The 20,582-nt window shown below is 32.5% G+C and overlaps 1 protein-coding gene across 1 annotated transcript; it reads left to right on the top strand.

The window, feature by feature from the left end:
• The first annotated feature begins 287 nt into the window (after positions 1 to 287).
• Positions 288 to 10,386, top strand: LOC127714636 (lectin BRA-3-like). Its single transcript, XM_052220698.1, has 6 exons — positions 288 to 494; positions 2,391 to 2,506; positions 3,701 to 3,788; positions 7,374 to 7,484; positions 9,280 to 9,398; positions 10,290 to 10,386. The coding sequence occupies exons 1-6, from the start codon at positions 377 to 379 to the stop codon at positions 10,302 to 10,304; spliced, it is 567 nt and encodes a 188-aa protein (XP_052076658.1). The 5' UTR covers positions 288 to 376; the 3' UTR covers positions 10,305 to 10,386.
• The last annotated feature ends 10,196 nt before the right edge of the window (positions 10,387 to 20,582 follow it).

Here is a 20,582-nt window from a genome sequence, read left to right as displayed (position 1 = left end):
AGAATAAAATTCATTCATTCATTCAAGTTATTCGATAAACTTGGAACGCTCAAAGATACAAGAGACGAGGAAGATACCAAAGGAAAGACGCACTAATACGCAAAAGACAAACTTTCAAAATTAAAAAGAAATGACTGAGAAACACTCATCAAACTGAAAAAACTTGGGTGATTCCAAGTACTCCAGAAAGGGTAAGCAGATAAAATTCTGAAGAATACTTTCAAAAAATCATCAATTCATCTTAGCGTTACATAAAATAATCATTTGTTTCTTATTTTCAGAAACCTCATTTGTGGATGGTTCTGGATTTGGCACAGGGTCAGATTTTGGACTCCCTCCTATTCCATTTTTAGCCATAGCGTTACTCTCGATACCAATGGTAATGATGACAATGATGAGTACTGTTACTAGTGAAACAAGTGTTGCACCCAGACCTGTTGTGCCAACAACTGTTTTGGTTACTGTTCCAACTACACAAGCCGCTGTACAAACAAGTAAGTAATCTTTTGGAAGGCAAGTCCTTGGAAACGTCCGTTGTCGTCAAGTTCTATCAGCAACAATAACAGGGGGAATTAATTAGGTGGCGCTACAGTCGTCGGCGACGTCAAAAAGTCCGTAAAATCAATCGGCTAAAAAATCGACGTTTTACTATTTTTTGGGAGAGTGGACCTTTGCCTTTTTTATATTGTATGGAGATGACAAATTACATTCTTTTTCGGCTTCAACTTCAAACATTCCAAGAATTATTACAGAATTACAGTTTGTCAATACTGAAACCATTCTTTTTTTTTTTTTTTTTTTTTTCTTATTGAGCACTCAGACTGTAGGGTTTGGAGATAAGTTTTAACATTTACATCACAATATGACTTAAGTTATAAGTAAAAACTGGGAATTTATTAGTATAAAATATTAATAATTAAGAGTTGTTATAGAGTGTCTAACAAATATGCACAGAAAGAAGCTAAGTTTGAGCTTATAAGCTCATATGATTATTAACAGAGAGTTAGCATATACTATTTTCTAAACAAATAATTAGAAATAATGTATTTAAAGTAATATTAGGATGAGAGCCTCAACCTTCCTTCTCACGTTGGTAGAAGAGGTATATGTGGCCAAATAATGTCATAATTGTGCTCCGAACATTAAAAGTATTTTATTGAAGGAAAAAATATAACATATACACACAAATTATGATAATTAAGTAGCATACTTTACCAAGTTATATTATTTTTATCTTAGTATATATCTCTATTTCTATGAAATGTAGTGTTTAGAGTCTGAACTAAACCATCGGAATTATTATTATAACTAAGTTGATAAACTGAATAAACATATGCATATATAGATGGGAATAGTTCCCATGGTATCTTAAATGACAGACAATTTAATTCATTCAAAACAAAATTTTCATCACTTATTTCTATTCTAATGAAGTCATTGATGTATTTTCTAAATAGTCTTAATTTGTTACAATGTAGCAGTAAATGCTTTAAGGTTTCACTTTTCGAGTTGCAAAAATAGCATATCGGAGAGACGTTAAATAATTTCTTCTTTTAAGAAAACATTTATTGAAACCATTCATTCCTCTCTGATTTCTTTAATTACATTAATTATGAAAACTTCGACTCTTATAGATTAAAAAATATAAATACATTTCCAACAAAATGTTTATCGAAATCATGCCACTCTTTATGGCATATTAGCTGTTCCTCCTAAACCATCATCATTATGTTAGCATACCACTTTTTGGGGGGTAAAACATCAAGATATTCTCTCCAATTGTCTTTGGCAACATCTTTTAAGGGTATTGTCTCGCATTAAAGCTAAAAAAAAGCATAAAAAAAGCCTTTCCCCATCGTTAGTCGTAAATATCATCCAGTCATTATACTAATTTGATACAGAATAGGTATGGTTGATTGGTTTTGTACGCATAAAAAATGCGACCAAAAACACAAGCGCCACCGTAAGTTGTCTGCTTTTTTCTCATGATCACGTTGTTATTACATGATAAAGTGTTGTGCAAAATACTTCTCCATATGCTAGTTTGTATCTTATGTTACATGTATTCAAGATTAAAGCATTGCAAAGCAGTATTTATAACTTGTGACGAACATAAACAAGTTATATATTGCACTATCTAGTTGTTAACAACTGTGCTTTATAGTACAAACATTTAATATAGACTAATCCCTGTGTGTTAGTCGTCAAATGAACTAGGGGATTCATTTGCCGAAATTGTGTTTTTCCATATTAGAAATATTTAGATAAATTTAATTTGCATCATGTGAATTTCGTATATTTTACATTGTAATGTCTGTTAATATACCACTTTAACTTTATGTTGTTGCTGTTTATTTGAATAATTAACTTATTTTGTGTCATATGAATAGCACCATGTGTTCCAACAAATTGCCCTGCAAGATATAGGTTGTTGTCTGACCAAACTGCTAGTCCTAATTGTTACTTCTTCAGCGAAGATAATAAGAAAATATGGTCTGATGCTCTGGTGAGTATGTTTTATGTTGTATCAGATTTAATTACTCTTTCTCATAGTAGGCTTTGTATTGATTGGCTGATAACGAATGTAATTAATATGAAATTTGGTCTAATTCAACCATCCCTTGGAGAATATACAAATGGATATATCTTTCTTATGTCAACCATTGTACTTGTCTGAAGCATCTAGTGTCTTGGTCATCCTTTACGGACACGCTTGATATTTTCCATTTATAAAATGTAATTCCTTTGCTACGGATAGAAGGCGAAATGGTAATGACAGTGTATTTCGAATGTTTAATTTAACTATCGTATTGATATTTGATGTAATTTAACAGCTGTTACTCCTCCAGGAGGATTATTCACAAAAAAATAACACACTTGAGATCAAATTTATAGGCCTAGTATTCCTTTTCTAGATTTTATTTTTGCAAATATCATTCTTGAACACAATGTTTATCTAAAAAAATTTGTTCCATGAAAGTTAGCAATTTTGGAGTTATGAAGCATGATTCGAGGATTATTTGATATCAATGAAAATAGCTTATCCATGCATACTTGCTTCCATATAAAAAAAACTTTCATATTTGTAAAAACTCAATATTAACCATCCTTCATGCATTACTATTTGAATGTTGACAACGATGTTTATCGATAGAAAAAAATTGAATAAATCTAAGATACTTTTCGCCTCGATTAATCAAAAAAAAATATATAAAAAACCTTACCCTCCTCATGTTTTTATGTAGAGAAATGATGAAGGTATTTTCAAAGTCGAAAATATATCAACACTAGTCATTTGTTCAACTGCACAGCTTTTCTGCCATCCATTTAAATTTTGCATGCTTCACACAAGCGGGTTATTGCAATGTGAATTAAAAAAACATAGGAGGTTTACGTCAGTTAGACAACAAATTAGAAATTTTTGGAGAAGACGTTACTAATTGAAAATCTTATGTCTAATCCAATTGTCCTTTTTGAACAATAAAACATGTTTAAACTAACAAATTAAAAATAATGATAAACAAAAACCAATAAATGAAAAATGTGGTTAGCAATACCGATACTTAAAAAGATACGGCATTGTTGATCATGCTTTTCCAATTTTAAGGCATAAAATAAATGTATCATTTATTGTTTTATCTAGAAACAATTTACAAACTTAGAAACTGCATAATTAATATGTCTTATTTTTTAATTTTAGAAGGCATGTACCTCGACACCAGGAGCATACCTATGGAGGCCAAATACACGAACAGAAGCTAATGCTGTCAAAGATACGTTTGGTTTCCGTAAGTTATGAGTAAAGTATTTGAATATTTTGTTCATTTATGTATGAAAAATAATATCGACTTTGCCATGTATTCATTGACAAAGCACTCTCATTTACTTATTCGAAGTAAAAATGAAAAAAAATCCTGTATCAGTTTTAAACATATATCAATTAAATACAGGTATCGAGACACATAGTTTTTTGTCATCGATTTGACTGCCATGCTTTAACGTAAAAGATTGATTGATCATGGACTTCTGATTTAGGTTACTCATTGTGATTTTTTTTAAAGAGTGGAAAAAGTGTCAAACCTTTAGATGTAGATTGCGTTTCTCAAGCTTAGATTATTAATTCAAGATGCAATTCGTATAAGCTTAGTGTTTTGTGTTTTTATCCTCGAATCGAAGGAATCTTATTACCATCCAAGGGCGACAAGGTGCAAACTATCTTCAAAGTGTCAAGAAACATTGTTGAATACTAGGAATAGTTGATAGCCAATATTAAATACCGACTTTTGTTAATTTTGCTGTAAAATGACTAAGTTCCAAAATCCGGAATAATGTTGGATCTGCAAATAGGAATTGCAACACATTAATACATGTGTAATCTTTTGGTGATGTTTCAAGGATCTCGGTTGCAAAAATATTGTCGATTGCAAAAATTGGAACTAACATTGAGCCGGTTTTTGCATTTAATTCTGACCAAGTAAAAGTTCTGAAAAAGATTTTCAAAGCTGCTTCATTTAAGAAAAAAGTTCTTTGACCTCTGATTGAGAAAAGAAAATAATCCCCGCCATTATCACCATACAGCTTAAACATAAATTTTAATTCCACCTTCTAATGCGTAGATATTAAATTAATCAAATATATATATAACAAAAGCCAAAACCCTGTTTGCTGTTCGAAACCCATACAACCTTTCGGATCAAAAACAAAATGTGACTATAAATAGCTAATCCCTGAAAATTTCATTGAATTTCATTAATTTGTTTGAAAGAAGTTGCATACCCCTTTTCAAACAAATTGATTATAAAAAATAGCTTAGTAGAAACAACAGATAGAAACTACATAGGAGGTGCTCACTGGAAAGTCTTTACATGAATTAAAAATTCCTGAAAGTTTCAGTTCCTTCAACAGTTTGAGAGGATTTGCGATCGGTGGATCCTTACTCTTATCAAATTATAAGATATACTAGAACTTCTGAAGTCCATCGTTAAGTAAGAGAAATAAATCCCAAAAGCTTTATGGGATCGATAATAAAATACAAAGTGAGAATTGCAATTTTTTCAAAATTTTAAACGGGAGTTTGTCGTTGTCATCTTCACTATGGTTTGCCATTTCTATTTTATCGATAACTTTTGGTTCATGACTCTGTATCTTCTGAAAACAAAATTTGAGTAAAAATGTGTAAGTGCTTATACATGCTTTGTAGGATTTATTATTACATCGTACCATGGAATTACTATATTGACAGGAACTCCAACGAAAAATTAGCACATTCCCATCCCACTGATTTCTTTAAGAAAATAAAAGGTTCCGACTCAGTTTGTCAAGTACGTGATAACTCCTTTGTGGTTTATCTGCAATGCCGAATTTGCCTGCTCTATTTACTGAAGGTGGTCTTATCACGTGATTTGGTATCGACTGTCTTATCTACCTACCAATGTAAACATGGTAAATAAACACGGAAACTCCCGTGGTTATTTGTGAATCGCCTCATAAATAACGACACCTGTTTCCTGTCAATGAATGAAGGCAAAAGCTGATTTTTTTTTTTTAAATCGGTCCATATTTAACAGAATGACATTAGAAAAAGGGGAAGATTATTTTAAGTTTTGTTTGCGGAAAATACTGTGATGGGTGTGTAGTGTGTAAGGTGGCGAAGGATAGCTCAAGTTTAAGTTAAAGGTTTTAAATTTTTATCGAATGTTACAAGAATAATGATGATTTACAAATTGATGTTATTAAATTTAAGGAATAACTATTTTTTAATTCCTTTTACATATATAGAGCTAAAGAGTTTTTAAACCAAACCTTTTGAAGTCAGAATATAAGCTGAAAGAATAAAACAATTTGCATAATTTGGGTCGAACCTCTTAGTTTTATTTCAATATTTCCCTGTTTTCTTGCCCTAGGAATGGTTTCTGCACCATTGAATGTTTACGTGTTACTGCCAGGTAAAGACATTTTATCTTTGCATTACAAGTAAACCATTTAGCTTATAGTAATGACAAATTGTAACCTTCTCCGCTGCTTTTAATTCTTTCCAATGTCGGAGCCCCGCACGACGGTCTCCCGATTGTCTAAAACATTCCAAAACCGTACAGTTCAGTTCACAACCTGAGTCAATATACGAATTTGACATTTCGTCATCTTGAAACGATTGATTTTCTATTACCTATTCGCCATTTAAGCAACATAGTTATAAACAATGTTTATATTTGAATATCACGTTAAGCATATTTCGCTTGTGGTGAATTTGGATATTTCTACTATTTCAGACACACTTAGAATTAGTTTAATAGTTGGGCCTGAAAATACGGCTTACTATGTACACACACATAAGGGTTAACATGAAAGGGCCTGGAAATCTAGTGCTTTTTTTTTATAAAAGAAGACTTTATAAGTAGTAAATTTGTTTTATATTGCTTACATTGATTTCTGTGTAATCCCTGGAAAAGGTCAAATCTGCAGAGCATGTAACGGCATTTTCTACGATTCTAATTCTCATTCAAATTTTCACAATTTATACAAAGACGTAAGACCCAATTCAATTATGTAAATTTAACCTGCCTATCCAAATAACCAGTGCATATCTAAGATTAAAAAATTTTACACACTAGGACAGTAGCCCTTCTAGACTGTTGTTAACATCTAAGAGTTCCCGATATGAGGTATACGAAAGATATTTAAAAAAAAATATACGTTAATGCAGCAAAACATCATGGTTTATTTTATATTTTATATTTTATATTGTTCACATATTTCTACGATTATGACCATTCCTGATGAAGCTAAATCCATAAAATCACTTCGGACGCATCGAATTGATAAAGAGTTATTTTCATTTCTATTTTACTCCGTTCAAAAGCTTAAGGCACACTATTATATAAACATTGTGATTACAAACGTTTCATACAACTCTTTTTGCTGTGCACTAAATTAAAGCAGGAGTGTTTTACCGATGTCAAACAAAATAAATCGATTAAGAGGACAAATCAGGGCAACAAAAAAAAACTTGAGAATTCGCATGAACTCCAAACGGAGCAAAACCAATTGAGTCGACAGGAAAAGCGTCTACTTCTATGCATACTGCATCCGCCATTAGAACCCACATTCAATCTCAATTTTACAATCGGCAATAGAACAAAATCAGTCGCATTACAGATTAGATGACGTTGATGTTATCAAAATATTAAAGACTGCCAAATCATTTCGCTAGTGGGTACAGACAAAAACTACCGATCGTACCGATTAACACATTTGTGGTGGTGAACACTTATGTAGTGTCGAGTTAAGTCGTCTTCCTAATAACTCTGTATTGTGTAACTGACTTGAATAATGAATCTTCCTATGATACTTATTACAATTCTATTCTTCTGAAGAAACTACCCAATCAATATGGACTGGCGCAAATAGTCCTACCCATGATGAGAATTATGTATTTGCCGTTGACAATGCTGCTTTTTCATTGACTAATCTTCCATTTGGAGAAAGTAAGTTTTACTATCTAAGATAATTGAGTCAAAAATGTGTTGGTAAAATGTTCTGTTCATAAGACTAATATTCTGATGTTATTGGATGTGTGATCAAGAAATACTTCAATACTTATGAAGACAAAATCGAATGATTTAGAGTTTATGAAATATAAATGAAAGAGATGTAAGATATATGTCAAAGAGACAATGACTCACTTACACAAAAACAATAGACACAACGAAGTCAACATTATGTCTTCAAAGTATACAGTCTTAAATCGCCCTGAGCCTAGATAAGCAGATCATTAGTCTGAGATAATCAAAGATCTGTAAATTTCAAGCAGATTCACCAAAATAGCAAAAAAAAATTATGGATTACAAAAAAACAACCACGAACAAGTTTACTGACTTGGAACTTACAAATGAACGTGTGGCGAAGGAAAATCTTCATCAAGATACTGCCGTATAATTTCGTACGTCCGACGCGCTATCCGTCTACAAAAGACTCATTATTGGCACTTGGTTCAAACAGTGTGTATGCTTTTGAGGGCCATCAGTACACTGGGTAAAAATTAATTCACCTACTATTCAGAAGACACACCAAGGTAACAATCAGCGCAATCAAATGAACAACAAAAGGAACAAGATTAGTCAAATGTCACAACCAGAAATAGGAAACAATCGGTAAAATAACATTTTAGAGGACTATTCTGTTATCTTAAAATCTAAGACTGCAAACATGTCGCTGCTAGTAAGTTGATTTACACAGATGTCGTATCGGTTTAACAATTCGTGATGGTGACTGTAAAACGTATGAAGTGTCGATTTCTGTCGTTTTTCCTCATACCTCTGTTGGAGCATTTTTTGTATAAAAGGAGCACAACACTGCAAATGTAGTTCGTATAATGTGAACATGCTCGAGCATAACGAATCAATTGAGATATGTAAAACCCAAAAGATGAGGCAGAGGTATGTTACTGCTGTGGAATGGGAAGTTGACGATTGGAAATCTGAAATCATCACGTTTTTCATAGAGTTTAGTTTTTATTAACTTTCTTGTGTTTTCAAAAAACGATAGCAGATAGATAAATGTAAATCACAAAATATATCAAATGAGTCAAATGACCGAAATTATCTTGAATGATGAATTTTATCGATTCCTTGCATTTCGCCAGAAGCTATTTGATATATTCGTATGACATTGAATCAATTGTATGTATAACTGTCAGGTGAGCGATAAAGGCTCCTAGACTTCTGACAAATTGATAATGTCCACACTGATCACTATTAAACAAATCGATGTCGATGAGTTTTACATTATATCTAAACACGTGGATATCACCATTCACAATAGAAGTTTCAAGTTCATAATATTATTTTTTGCCCTTAAATGTATAGTTTGCGGTTTTTCCTTTTTCTAGTGGTAAAATAAACCATACCATACATAGTAGTTAAATTTTGAACTTACAATCAATATGTCAGTAATTTATTTATATAACTGCAAAAAATGTTTACAATGTGTGTCGTTTTACCTCAATGTACTCTCAGGTATAGAAGTCAGGAAATGTGGTATAATTGCCAATTAGACAACTCTCCACAAAAGACCAAAGAAGATTGACGTAAGCAACAACATAGTATTACCTTTAACAATGAACAAAACCAATAACATCAGCTGACACCTTCTTCGTATATCAAAACTGTAATTTTCGTCCGGAATGATAAGTTAGTTTTCTTTCATGCTTTCTTCTCTGATTTTCGATTGTGTTGATTTTGTACGTTAATGTTAGGATAAATACTTTTTAAATTTTTTCAGAGACTATAAGTTTTTCCGGGCAAGACTGTGTTGAAATACTATTAAATGATTCAGATGTCTGGAAATGGGAAAATGAAGACTGTAAAGATGCAGAGCGATTTATTTGCGAACTTCCAAGGGTTAGTATGAACATTCTTTTTTGGAGTTTCTGAAAATATTGAATATATCTTTTGTATAATATTTGACATGCTTAAGCAAGATCACTCGTGTACATTTAGACTCAAGTACGTGCAAAACCAAAAATAACTCTCATCGTAATGTTGTTTGGCCTTTTTTGCAAAAGAAATGACTTTAAACAAAGTAAGAAAATTGTAAAGAATGTTTAAATGGGTTACAATATCTTACTTATTTTTTTTTTCTAAAAGTCTTAGATCAGTTGGGTATAATAAGCTAATATAAAACTTACGATAGTACCTTCAATTGGAGAACGCTAAACACTAATATTATATTTATTCAACAGTTTAAATGTAAGAAATTAACATTTGACAATTAAATATATTCATGACTTAAACTTAACGAGCTTTTTCATTTTGAATCAATGAATATTATAATAGGTCAAATGGAAATTCGCTTAATCCAAACGCGTTTTAGTGTGGAATAAGTCGAAGAGAAACTGAAAAAACCATGAAAAAAAACAACAAAAGACAAACAACAGTCTACCAACACCTACAAAGAACTTCTCAACACCCCCCCCCCCCCTTTTCCCCCCTTAAAAAAAACAAACACAAACAGGGATGATGGAAGTTGCAACCTAAAAGTAAGCAATTCTTGCTCAACATATGACACCCGTCATATTGATCATGGTTAAGGAATGTTCTGAATTGGTGTGAATGATTCAGACAAAACGTTGCATATTCTTTTGACTAGAATAAGTATTGTGTACTACTAAATTTAAGTTTGATTATATTGATCAAGCATTTTTAACATTTCATTTCAATTTATTTATATGAGCTAATGTTACATATGTTTTTATATTAGATTAAACTATATCATGTTTACTTTTCTTTCAGAAAACCTGTCCGTAGAAGTGTATGAAGCCGTTGTTATATTCCAATGGACGAATATTTCTTATCCCTGGAGCAAAAAAACAATAAATTAGAATCATATTGCTAGTGTTATTTAATTTGTCTTAGCCTTAATCAACCAATAGCAGTTATCCCTCCAATCTCTGTAATATAAAAACAAGCAGATGTGGGGTGATTACCAATGAGACGACAACTATCCACCAAAGCACAAATGAAGTGGATGTAAGCGATTATAGGCAACCGAGCAGCCTCCAATAGTGACAAAAACATATCGATTTGTTACAGTTAAACCGATTTATGACTATTGAACAGCGGTATACTACTATTGCCTTTCATTATATCGTATAGTCGACTCTTATAGGTACCGACATACAAAATATGAAACAATTCATTTGAGAAAACAGCTTAATTTAAAAATTTATAAGCATCTTTCAAGAATGTGCTTAGATTCTAAACAAAATCAAGGATATATTATTTCCATGGTTTCTTGGCAATGCTTTATTATACACATTGAACTTAACATATTAGTTTTAAATCGATAAAGGTTCCGGGGGGTGGAGGGGAGGGGGCACTTCAATACTTAATTGTTAGGGGTGCCGCTGAGGTTCTGTTACCCCACCCTTTTCATACAATTTAGATCCTGAAAATGTATACCTTTTCATATATTGTGTTGACAAAAATGTCCTATCATCTTGTATATAGGAAGTGATCCCTAAATTGACCACTAATTAAAAGCCCGACTATTCACATAGTCGAAAACAAACCTCTGGCCTTTGTTAGTCTTGTATATTTTTTTTAATTTTAGTTCATTCATATGTTTTGGAGTTTAGTGTGACGTCCATTTTCACTGAAATAGCACACAATTTCATTTAGGGGCCAGCTGAGGACCACCTCCGGGTGCGGGATTTTCTCGCTGCATTGAAGACCCATTGGTGGCCTTCGGCTGTTGTCTGCTCTTTGGTCGGGTTGTTGTCTCTTTGACATATTCCCCATTTCCATTCCTTTTCATATAAGTTAGATCTTAAAAATGTATAGTACCTTTTCATATATTGTGTAGGTAAAAATTTCTTATCACCTTGTATATAGGAAGTGGCCCCTCTCAGTATAGATTTTAAAGCAATCAAATATTAAAAAGGTAAGAAGAATAAATACTATAAAAGAGCACCAATTTCAATTGTAAGACAGAACTATTACACCGTATTCCGTTAGATGAGTGGCTAAATTTTCCTTTGTTAACAGCATGAGACGAGAAATGTCCTAGATATATAAATTTACCAACAGACGATACAGTACGTCGGACAACAAGACTTTGAGACAACCTTGATTTACGTTCTCAAAATCATAATTGATAATTCCTTCAGCTTGTAATTGTAGTCTACAAGTAACATAGTTACTCTCTTAAAGCTCTTGCCAACTGTTGTTCTTTCTTAACATGTTAAGATAATGGTTTTTATTTTTTTTTATTATAAACTACAAAGTCACATGCTTCAAGGTTCTACTTAATTTGCCTCTTTGAAACAAGTGTAATACGCATAAAGGCAACATGTAGGTTGAAATATATCATCAGTTTTATGCCCCGTCATCAATATTGGGGCATTATTTTTTCGTCAACCTATTAGCCTTTCTGTCAGTTAGTCTGTAAGTCACTTTTAGTTCAGGCAAAACGTTTGGGTTAGGTTAGGTCAGCAGGAGGTTACAGTCAAATCAACTAATAACTAACGAATGTTCATTGTCATGTGATCCATTCAGAAATTATTCCACCTTTTGATATTGTCCTATATTTAACTGTTCACTGAACGTAGTAGAGATGTGAAAGATACCAAGAGGGACATTTAAACGCTAAAGTCGAAAACAAACCGATAATCAGGGTTATATCTCGTCTATATACCAGCTTTGATAAGTGTTTGGTATGACTATAATTTTCACGTCTTCGTAGTATGAACAACAAAACTATTTATTTTGTAAAAAATATTTCCGTTTTTAATTTAAACTGTATACCTTACAACAAAATTATTTTCATTTACCTGTGTATATTATTGTATTTGGCGGCTTTTTGTTCAAGGTTGTTGCTGTTTTTTTTAAATTGTTTAACATCTCACAGCGGTATACTACTGTTGCCTTTATTTATTCACCCCTTATTTTATTGATTTTGTATTTACATTGTATCATATATCAAATTTATTCGTTCAGTGTATGTTCACTTGTGTTAATATGCCTTTTGATTGAGTAAATCCATTTCAATTGATATTTTATAGTGTGTCTTTCTATGTTGTGGTGTTACACTATTGTTTCAAATAAGGGTGAAGGTTGGTCCCTATTAAAACGTTTAAACCCGCTGCATTTGTTTGCACCTGTCCTAAGTCAGGAATCTGATGTTCAGTAGTTGTCGTTTGTTGATGTGGTTCTTAAGTGTTTCTCGTTTCTCGTTTTTTATATAGATTAGAACGTTGGTTTCCCCGTTTGAATGGTTTTACACTAGTCATTTTTGGGGCCCTGTATAGCTTGCTGTTCGGTGTAAACCAAGGCTCCATGTTGAAGACCGTACTTTGACCTATAATGGTTTACTTTTAAAAATTGTGACTTGGATGGAGAGTTGTCTCATTGGCACTCATACCACATCTTCTTATTTCGATAACGCTATGCCTGAAAAACCAAACAGACAAATAATAGGATACAGACACAACATTTAAAGACTGATCAACACAAACCCCGAAACAAAAACTGGGGCGATATCATATCAGGTGCTCTGGAAGGGTTATCAGATCCTGCTCTACATGTGACATCTGTCACGTTACTCATGGACTTACAAACCCCGTGATAAGTCTAACTCAGTAGGTCACATTCAGGGAAAGGATGATGTAGATATATAAAAAGTTGATCGAGATATTTAGCTCAAAGGGCACATTTTTGTTAATGATAATAAGTAAGGATCAGGTGTCACTAAATGGTATTTGTCAATGTTAATGTATATGTACATCTTGTTTAAAGCTATTTTGTTATTGAGATAATGTAAAATTGAGAATGGAAATGGGGAATATGTCAAAGAGACACCAACCCGACCAAAGAGCAGACAACAGCCGAAGGAGGTTTGTTTTCGACTATTTGAGTAGTCGGGCTTTTAATTAGTGGTCAATTTAGGGATCACTTCCTATATACAAGATGATAGGACATTTTTGTCTACACAATATATGAAAAGGTATACATTTTTAAGATCTAAATTGTATGAAAAGGGTGGGGTAACAGAACCACAGCGGCACCCCTAACAATTAAAATTGAAGTGCCCCCCCCCCCCTCCCCCAACCCCTCCCCCAACCCCCCGAGAACCTATATCGATTTAAAACTAATATGTTAAGTTCAATGTGTATAATAAAGCCTTACCAAGAAACCATGGAAATAATATATGCTTGATTGTGTTTAGAATCTAAGCACATTCTTGAAAGATGCTTACACATTTTTAAATTAAGCTGTTTTCTCATATGAATTGTTTCATATTGTGTATGTCGGTACCTACATTGTATAAGAGCCGACTATACGGTATAATTAAAGGCAATATTAGTATACCGCTGTTCAATAGTCATCAATTGATTTAACTGTAACAAACCGGTATGTTTTTGTCACTATTGGAGGCCGCTCGGTTGCCTATAATCGCTTACATCCACTTCATTTGTGCTTTGGTGGATAGTTGTCGTCTCATTGGCAATCACCCTACATTTCCTTATTTTCATAATAAAGAGATTGGAGGAATAACTGCTATTGGTTGATTAAGGCTAAGACAAATTAAATAACACTAGCAATATGATTCTAGTTTATTATTTTGATGCGCCATGGATAAGTAATATTCGTCCATTGAAATATAACAACGGCTTCATACACTTCTACGGACAGGTTTTCTGAAAGACAAAAAAAAACATGATATAGTTTAATCTAATATAAAAACATATGTAACATTAGCTCATATAAATAAATTGAGATGAAATGTTGAAAATGCTTGATCAATATAATCAAACTTAAATTTAGTGGTACACAATACTTATTCTAGTCAAAAGAATATGCAATGTTTTGTCTGAATCATGCAGAACAATTCAGAACATTCCTTACCATGATTAATATGACGGGTATCATATGTTGAGCAAGAATTGCTTACTCTTCAGTTGCAACTTTTATCATCCCTGTTTGTGTTTGGTTTTTTTAAGGGGGTGGGGTGTTGAGAAGTTTTTTATAGGTGTTGGTAGACTGATGTTTGACTTCACCGTGTTTGGAATAAGCGAATTTCCATTTGACCTATTATAATATTCACTGATTCAAAATGCAAAAGCTCGTAAAGTTTAAGTCATGGATATAATTAATTGAAAATGTTAATTTCTTAGATTTAAACTGTTGAATAAATGTAATATGAATGTTTAGCGTTCTTCAGTTGAAAATAGGTACTATCGTAAGTTTTATATTAGCTTATTATACCCAATTGTTGTAACACTTTCAGAAAAAAAATTAAGTAAGATATTGTAACCCATTTTAACATTCTTTACAATTTTCTTACTTTTTTTAAAATCATTTCCTTTGCAAAAAGCCAAAACAATATTACGATGAGAGTTATTTTTGGTTTTGCACGTACTTGAGTCTAAATGTACACGAGTGATCTTGCTTAAGCATGTCAAATATGATACAAAAGATATATTCAATATTTTCAGATACTCCAAAAAGAATGTTCATACTAACCCTTGGAAATTCGCAAATAAAATGAACATTCTGATCACAGTCTTCATTTTCCCATTCCCAGACATTTGAATCATTTAATTCTATTTCAACACAGTCTTCCCCGATTTCCCTTTCAATCCCTGAAAAAATTAAAAAAAGTATTTATCTTAACATTAGTGTTTAATAACGTACAAAAGCTACACAATCGAAAATCAGAAAAGAAAACATAAAAGAAAACTAACCCATCATTCCGGACGAAAATTACAGTTTTGATAGACGAAGAAGGTGTTAGTTTACTTGATGTTATTGGTTTTGTTCAATGTTGAAGGTAATACTATGATGTTGCTTACATCAATCTCCTTTGGTCTTTTATGAAGAGTTGTCTCATTGGCAATTATACCACATTTCCTGACTTCTATACTTGATAGTACATTGAGGTAAACGACACACATTGTACACATTTTTTGCAGTTATATAAATAAAGTACTGACATATTGATTGTAAGTTCAAAATTGAACTACTATTTATGGTATGGTTTATTTTACCACTAGAAAAAAGGAAAAACCGCAAACTATACATTTAAGGAAAAATAAATATGAACTTGAAACATCTGTTGTGAATGGTGATATCCACGTGTTTAGATATAATGTAAAACTCATCGACATCGATTTGCTTAATAGTGATCAGTGTGCACATTATCAATTCGTCAGAAGTCTAGGAGCCTTTATCGCTCACCTGACATTTATACATACAATTGATTCATTGTAATACGAATATATCAAATAGCTTCTGGCGAAATGCAAGGAATCGATAAAATTCATCATTCAAGATAATTTCGGTCATTTGACTCATTTGATATATTTTGTTATTTACATTTATCTATCTGCTATCGTTTTTGGAAAACACAAGAAGGTTAATAAAAACTAGACTCTATGAAAAACGTGATGATTTCAGATTTCCAATCTTCAACTTCCCATTCCTCAGCAGTAACATACCTCTGCCTCATCGTATGGGTTTTACATATCTCAATTGATTCGTTATGCTCGAGCATGTTCACATTATACGAACTACATTTGCAGTGTTGTGCTCCTTTTATGAAAAATTCTCCAACAGAGGTATGAGGAAAAACGACAGAAATCGACACTTCATACGTTTTACAGTCACCATCACGAATTGTTTAACCGATACGACATCTGTGTAAATCAACTTACTAGCAGCGACATGTTTGCAGTCTAAGATTTTAAGATAACAGAATAGTCCTCTAAAATGTTATTTTACCGATTGTTTCCTATTTCTGGTTGTGACATTTGACTAATCTTGTTCCTTTTGTTGTTCATTTGATTGCGCTGATTGTTACCCTGGTTTGTCTTCTGAATAGTAGGTGAATTAATTTTTACCCAGTGTACTGATGACCCTCAAAAGCATACACACTGTTTGAACCAAGTGCCAATAATGAGTCTTTTGTAAACGGACAGCGCAACGGACATGCGAAATTATACGGCAGTATCTTGATGAAGATTTTCCTTTGCCAAACGTTCATTTGTAAGTTCCAAGTCAGTAAACTTGTTCGTGGTTGTTTTTTTGTAATCCATAATTTCTTTTTGCTATTTTGGTGAATCTGCTTGAATTTACAGATCTTTGATTCTCTCAGACTGATCACACATCCAATAACATCAGAATATTAGTCTTATAAACAGAACATTTTAACAACACATTTTTGACTCAATTATCTTAGATAGTAAAACTTACTTTCTCCAAAAGGAAGATTAGTCAATGAAAAAGCAGCATTGTCAACGGCAAATACATAATTCTCATCATGGGTAGGACTATTTGCGCCAGTCCATATTGCTTGGATAGTTTCTTCAGAAGAATAGAATTGTAATTAGTATCATGGGAAGATTCATTATTCAAGTCAGTTACACAATACAGAGTTATTAGGAAAACGACTTAACTCGACACTACATAAGTGTTCACCACCACAAATGTGTTAATCGGTACGATCGGTAGTTTGTGTCTGTACCCACTAGCGAAATGATTTGGCAGTCTTAAATATTTTGATAACATAAACGTCATCTAATCTGTAATGTGACTGATTTTGTTCTATTGCCGATTGTAAAATTGAGATTGAATGTGGGTTCTAATGGCGGATGCAGTATGCATAGCAGTAGACGCTTTTCCTGTCGACTCAACCGGTCTTGCTCCGTTTGGAGTTCATGCGAATTCTCAAGTTTTTTTGTTTTTTTTTTTTGTTGCCCTGATTTGTCCTCTTAATCGATTTATTTTGTTTGACATCGGTAAACCACTCCTGTTTTAATTTAGTGTACAGCAACAAGAGTTGCATTAAACGTTTGGAATCACAAGAATATATAATGGTGTGCCTAAATCTTCTAGGCCGAGTAAAATAGAAATGAAAATAACTGTTTATCAATTCGATGCGTCCGAAGTGATTTTATGGATTTAGCTTCATCAGGAATGGTCATAATCGTAGAAATATGTGAACAATATCAAATATAAAATAAACCATGATCTTTTGCTGCATTAACGTATATTTTTTGCCTTTTGTATACCTCATATCGGGAACTCTTAGATGTTAACAGTCTAGAAGGGCTACTGTCCTAGTGTGTAAATTTTTGAAATCTTAGATATGCACCGGTTATTTGGATAGGCAGGTTAATTTTGCAGAATTGAATTGGGTCTTTCGTCTTTGTATAAATTGTGAAAATTTGAATGAGAATTTGAATCGTAGAAAATGCAGTTACATGCTCTGCAGATTTGACTTTTTTCAGGGATTACACAGAAATCAATGTTAGCAATATAAAGCAAATTTACTACTTATAAAGTTGTCTTCTCTTATAAAAAAGCACTAGATTTCCAGGCCCTTTCATTGTAACCCTTATGTGTGTGTACATAGTAAGCCGTATTTTCAGGCCCAACTATTAATCTAATTCTAAGTGTGTCTGAAATGGTAGAAATATACAAATTCACCACAAGCGAAATATGCTTAACGTGATATTCAAATATAAACATTGTTTATAACTATATTGCTTAAATGACGAATAGATAATAGAAAATCAATCGTTTCAAGATGACGAAATGTAAAATTCGTATATTGACTCAGGTTGTGTACAGAACTGTACGGTTTTTGAATGTTTTGGTCAATCGGGAGACTGTCGTTTGGGGCTCCCACATTGGAAACAATTTAGAGCAGCGGAGAAGGTTACAATTTTTCATTACTATAGGTTAAATGGATTACTTGTAATGCAAAGATTAAATGTCTTTACCTAGCAGTAACACGTTAACATTCAAGTGTACTGAAACCATTCCTAGGGCAAGAAAACAGGGGAAATATTGAAACAAAACTAAGAGGTTTGACCCAAATTATGCAAATCGTTTTATTCTTTCAGCTTATATTTTGACTTCAAAAGGTTTGGTTTCAAAACTTTTTAGCTCTTTATATGTTATAAGAATTAAAAAATAGTTATTCCTTAAATTTAATAACATCAATTTGTAAATCATCATTATTCTTGTAACATATGATAAAAATTTACAACTTTTAACTTAAACTTGAGCTATCCTTCGCCACCTTACACACTACACACCCATCACAGTATTTTCCGCAAACAAAACTTAAAATAATCTTCCCCTTTTTCTAATGTCATTCTGTTAAATATGGACCGATTTAAAAAAAAAATAAAAAAATCAGCTTTTGCCTTCATTTATTGATCGGAAATAGGTGTCGTTATTCTTGCGGCGATTCACAAATAACCACGGGAGTTTCCGTGTTTATTTATCATGTTAACATTGGTAGGTAGATAAGACACTCGATACCTAATCACGTGATAAGACCACCTGCAGTAAACAGAACAGGCAAAGGTGGTATCGCAGATAACCCACAAAGGAGTTATTACGTACTTGATAAACTGAGTCGGAACCTTTTATTTTCTTAAAGAAATCATTGGGATGGGAATGTGCTAATTTTTTTTGGAGTTCCTGTCAATATAGTTATTCCATGGTACGATGTAATAATAAATTCTATAAAGCATGTATAAGCACTTACACATTTTTAATCAACTTTTGTTATCAGAAGATACAGAGTCATGAACCAAAAGTCATCAATAAAATAGAAATGACAAACCATAGTGAAGATGACAACGACAAACTCTCTATTTAAAAGTTAGAAAAATTGCAATTCTCACTTTGCATTTTATTATCGATCCCATAAAGCTTTGGGATTTATTTCTCTTACTAAACAATGGACTTCAGAAGTTCTAGTATATCTTATACTTTGATAAGAGTGAAGATCTACCGATCGCAAATCCTCTCAAACTGTTGAAGGAACTGAAACTTTCAGGAATTTTTAATATATGTAAAGACATTCTAGTGAGCACCTCCTATGTAGTTTCTACCTGTTGTTTCTGAACGTATTACAAAATGGACTAAGCTATTTTTTATAATCAATTTATTTGAAAAAGGGTATGCAACTTCTTAAACAAATTAATAAAATTCAATGAAATTTTCAGTGATAGGCTATTTGTAGTCGCATTATTCTTTTTGATCCGAAAGGTTGTATGGGTTTCGAACAGCAAACACGGTTTTAGCTTTTGTTATATATATATTTGATTGATTTAATATCTACGATTCCCTTTCGAAAATCTTTCGTAAATAGAATGTGGAATTAAAATTGATGTTTAAGCTGTATCGTGTGGTTGATGTTGACGGGGATTATTTTCTTTTCTCAATCGGAGGTCAAAGAACTTTTTTTTCTTAAATGAAGCAGCTTTGAAAATCTTTTTCAGAACTTTTACTTGGTCAAAATCAAATGCAAAAACCGGCTCAATGTTAGTTCCAATTTTTGCAATCAACTCCTTTTTTTCAGCCGAGATCCTTGAAACATCACCAAAAGATTACACATGTATTAATGTGTTGCAATTCCTATTTGCAGATCCCACATTATTCCGGATTTGGGAACTTAGTCATTTTACAGCAAAATTAACAAAAGTCGGTATTTAATATTGGCTATCAACTATTCCTAGTATTCAACAATGTTTCTTGACACTTTGAAGATAGTTTGCACCTTGTCGCCCTTGGATGATGACAAGATGCCCTCGATTCGAGGATAAAAACACAAAACACTAAGCTTATAAGAATTGCATCTTGAATTAATAATCTAAGCTTGAGAAACGCAATCTACATCTCAAGTTTGACACTTTTTCCACTCTTTAAAAAAAATCACAATGAGTAACCTAAATCAGACGTTCATGATCTATCAATCTTTTACGTTAAAGCATGGCAGTCAAATCGATGACAAAAAACTATGTGTCTCGATACCTGTATTTAATAGATATACGTTTAAAACTGATACAGGATTTGTTTTTTCATTTTTACTTCGAATAAGTAAATGAGAGTGCTTTGTCAATGAAAACATGCATAGTCGATATTGTTTTTCATACATAAATGAACAAAATATTCAAATACTTTACTCATAACTTACGGAAACCAAACGTATTTTTGACAGCATTAGCTTCTGTTCGTGTATTTGGCCTCCATAGGTTTGCTCCTGGTGTCGAGGTGCATGCCTTCTAA

Source organism: Mytilus californianus, unplaced genomic scaffold (genome assembly GCF_021869535.1).
Source record: "Mytilus californianus isolate M0D057914Y unplaced genomic scaffold, xbMytCali1.0.p SCAF_9, whole genome shotgun sequence".
Lineage (NCBI taxonomy): Eukaryota > Metazoa > Mollusca > Bivalvia > Mytilida > Mytilidae > Mytilus > Mytilus californianus.
The sequence above is the reverse complement of the archived record's forward strand: the minus strand, read 5'-3'. Positions and strand labels throughout refer to the sequence as shown.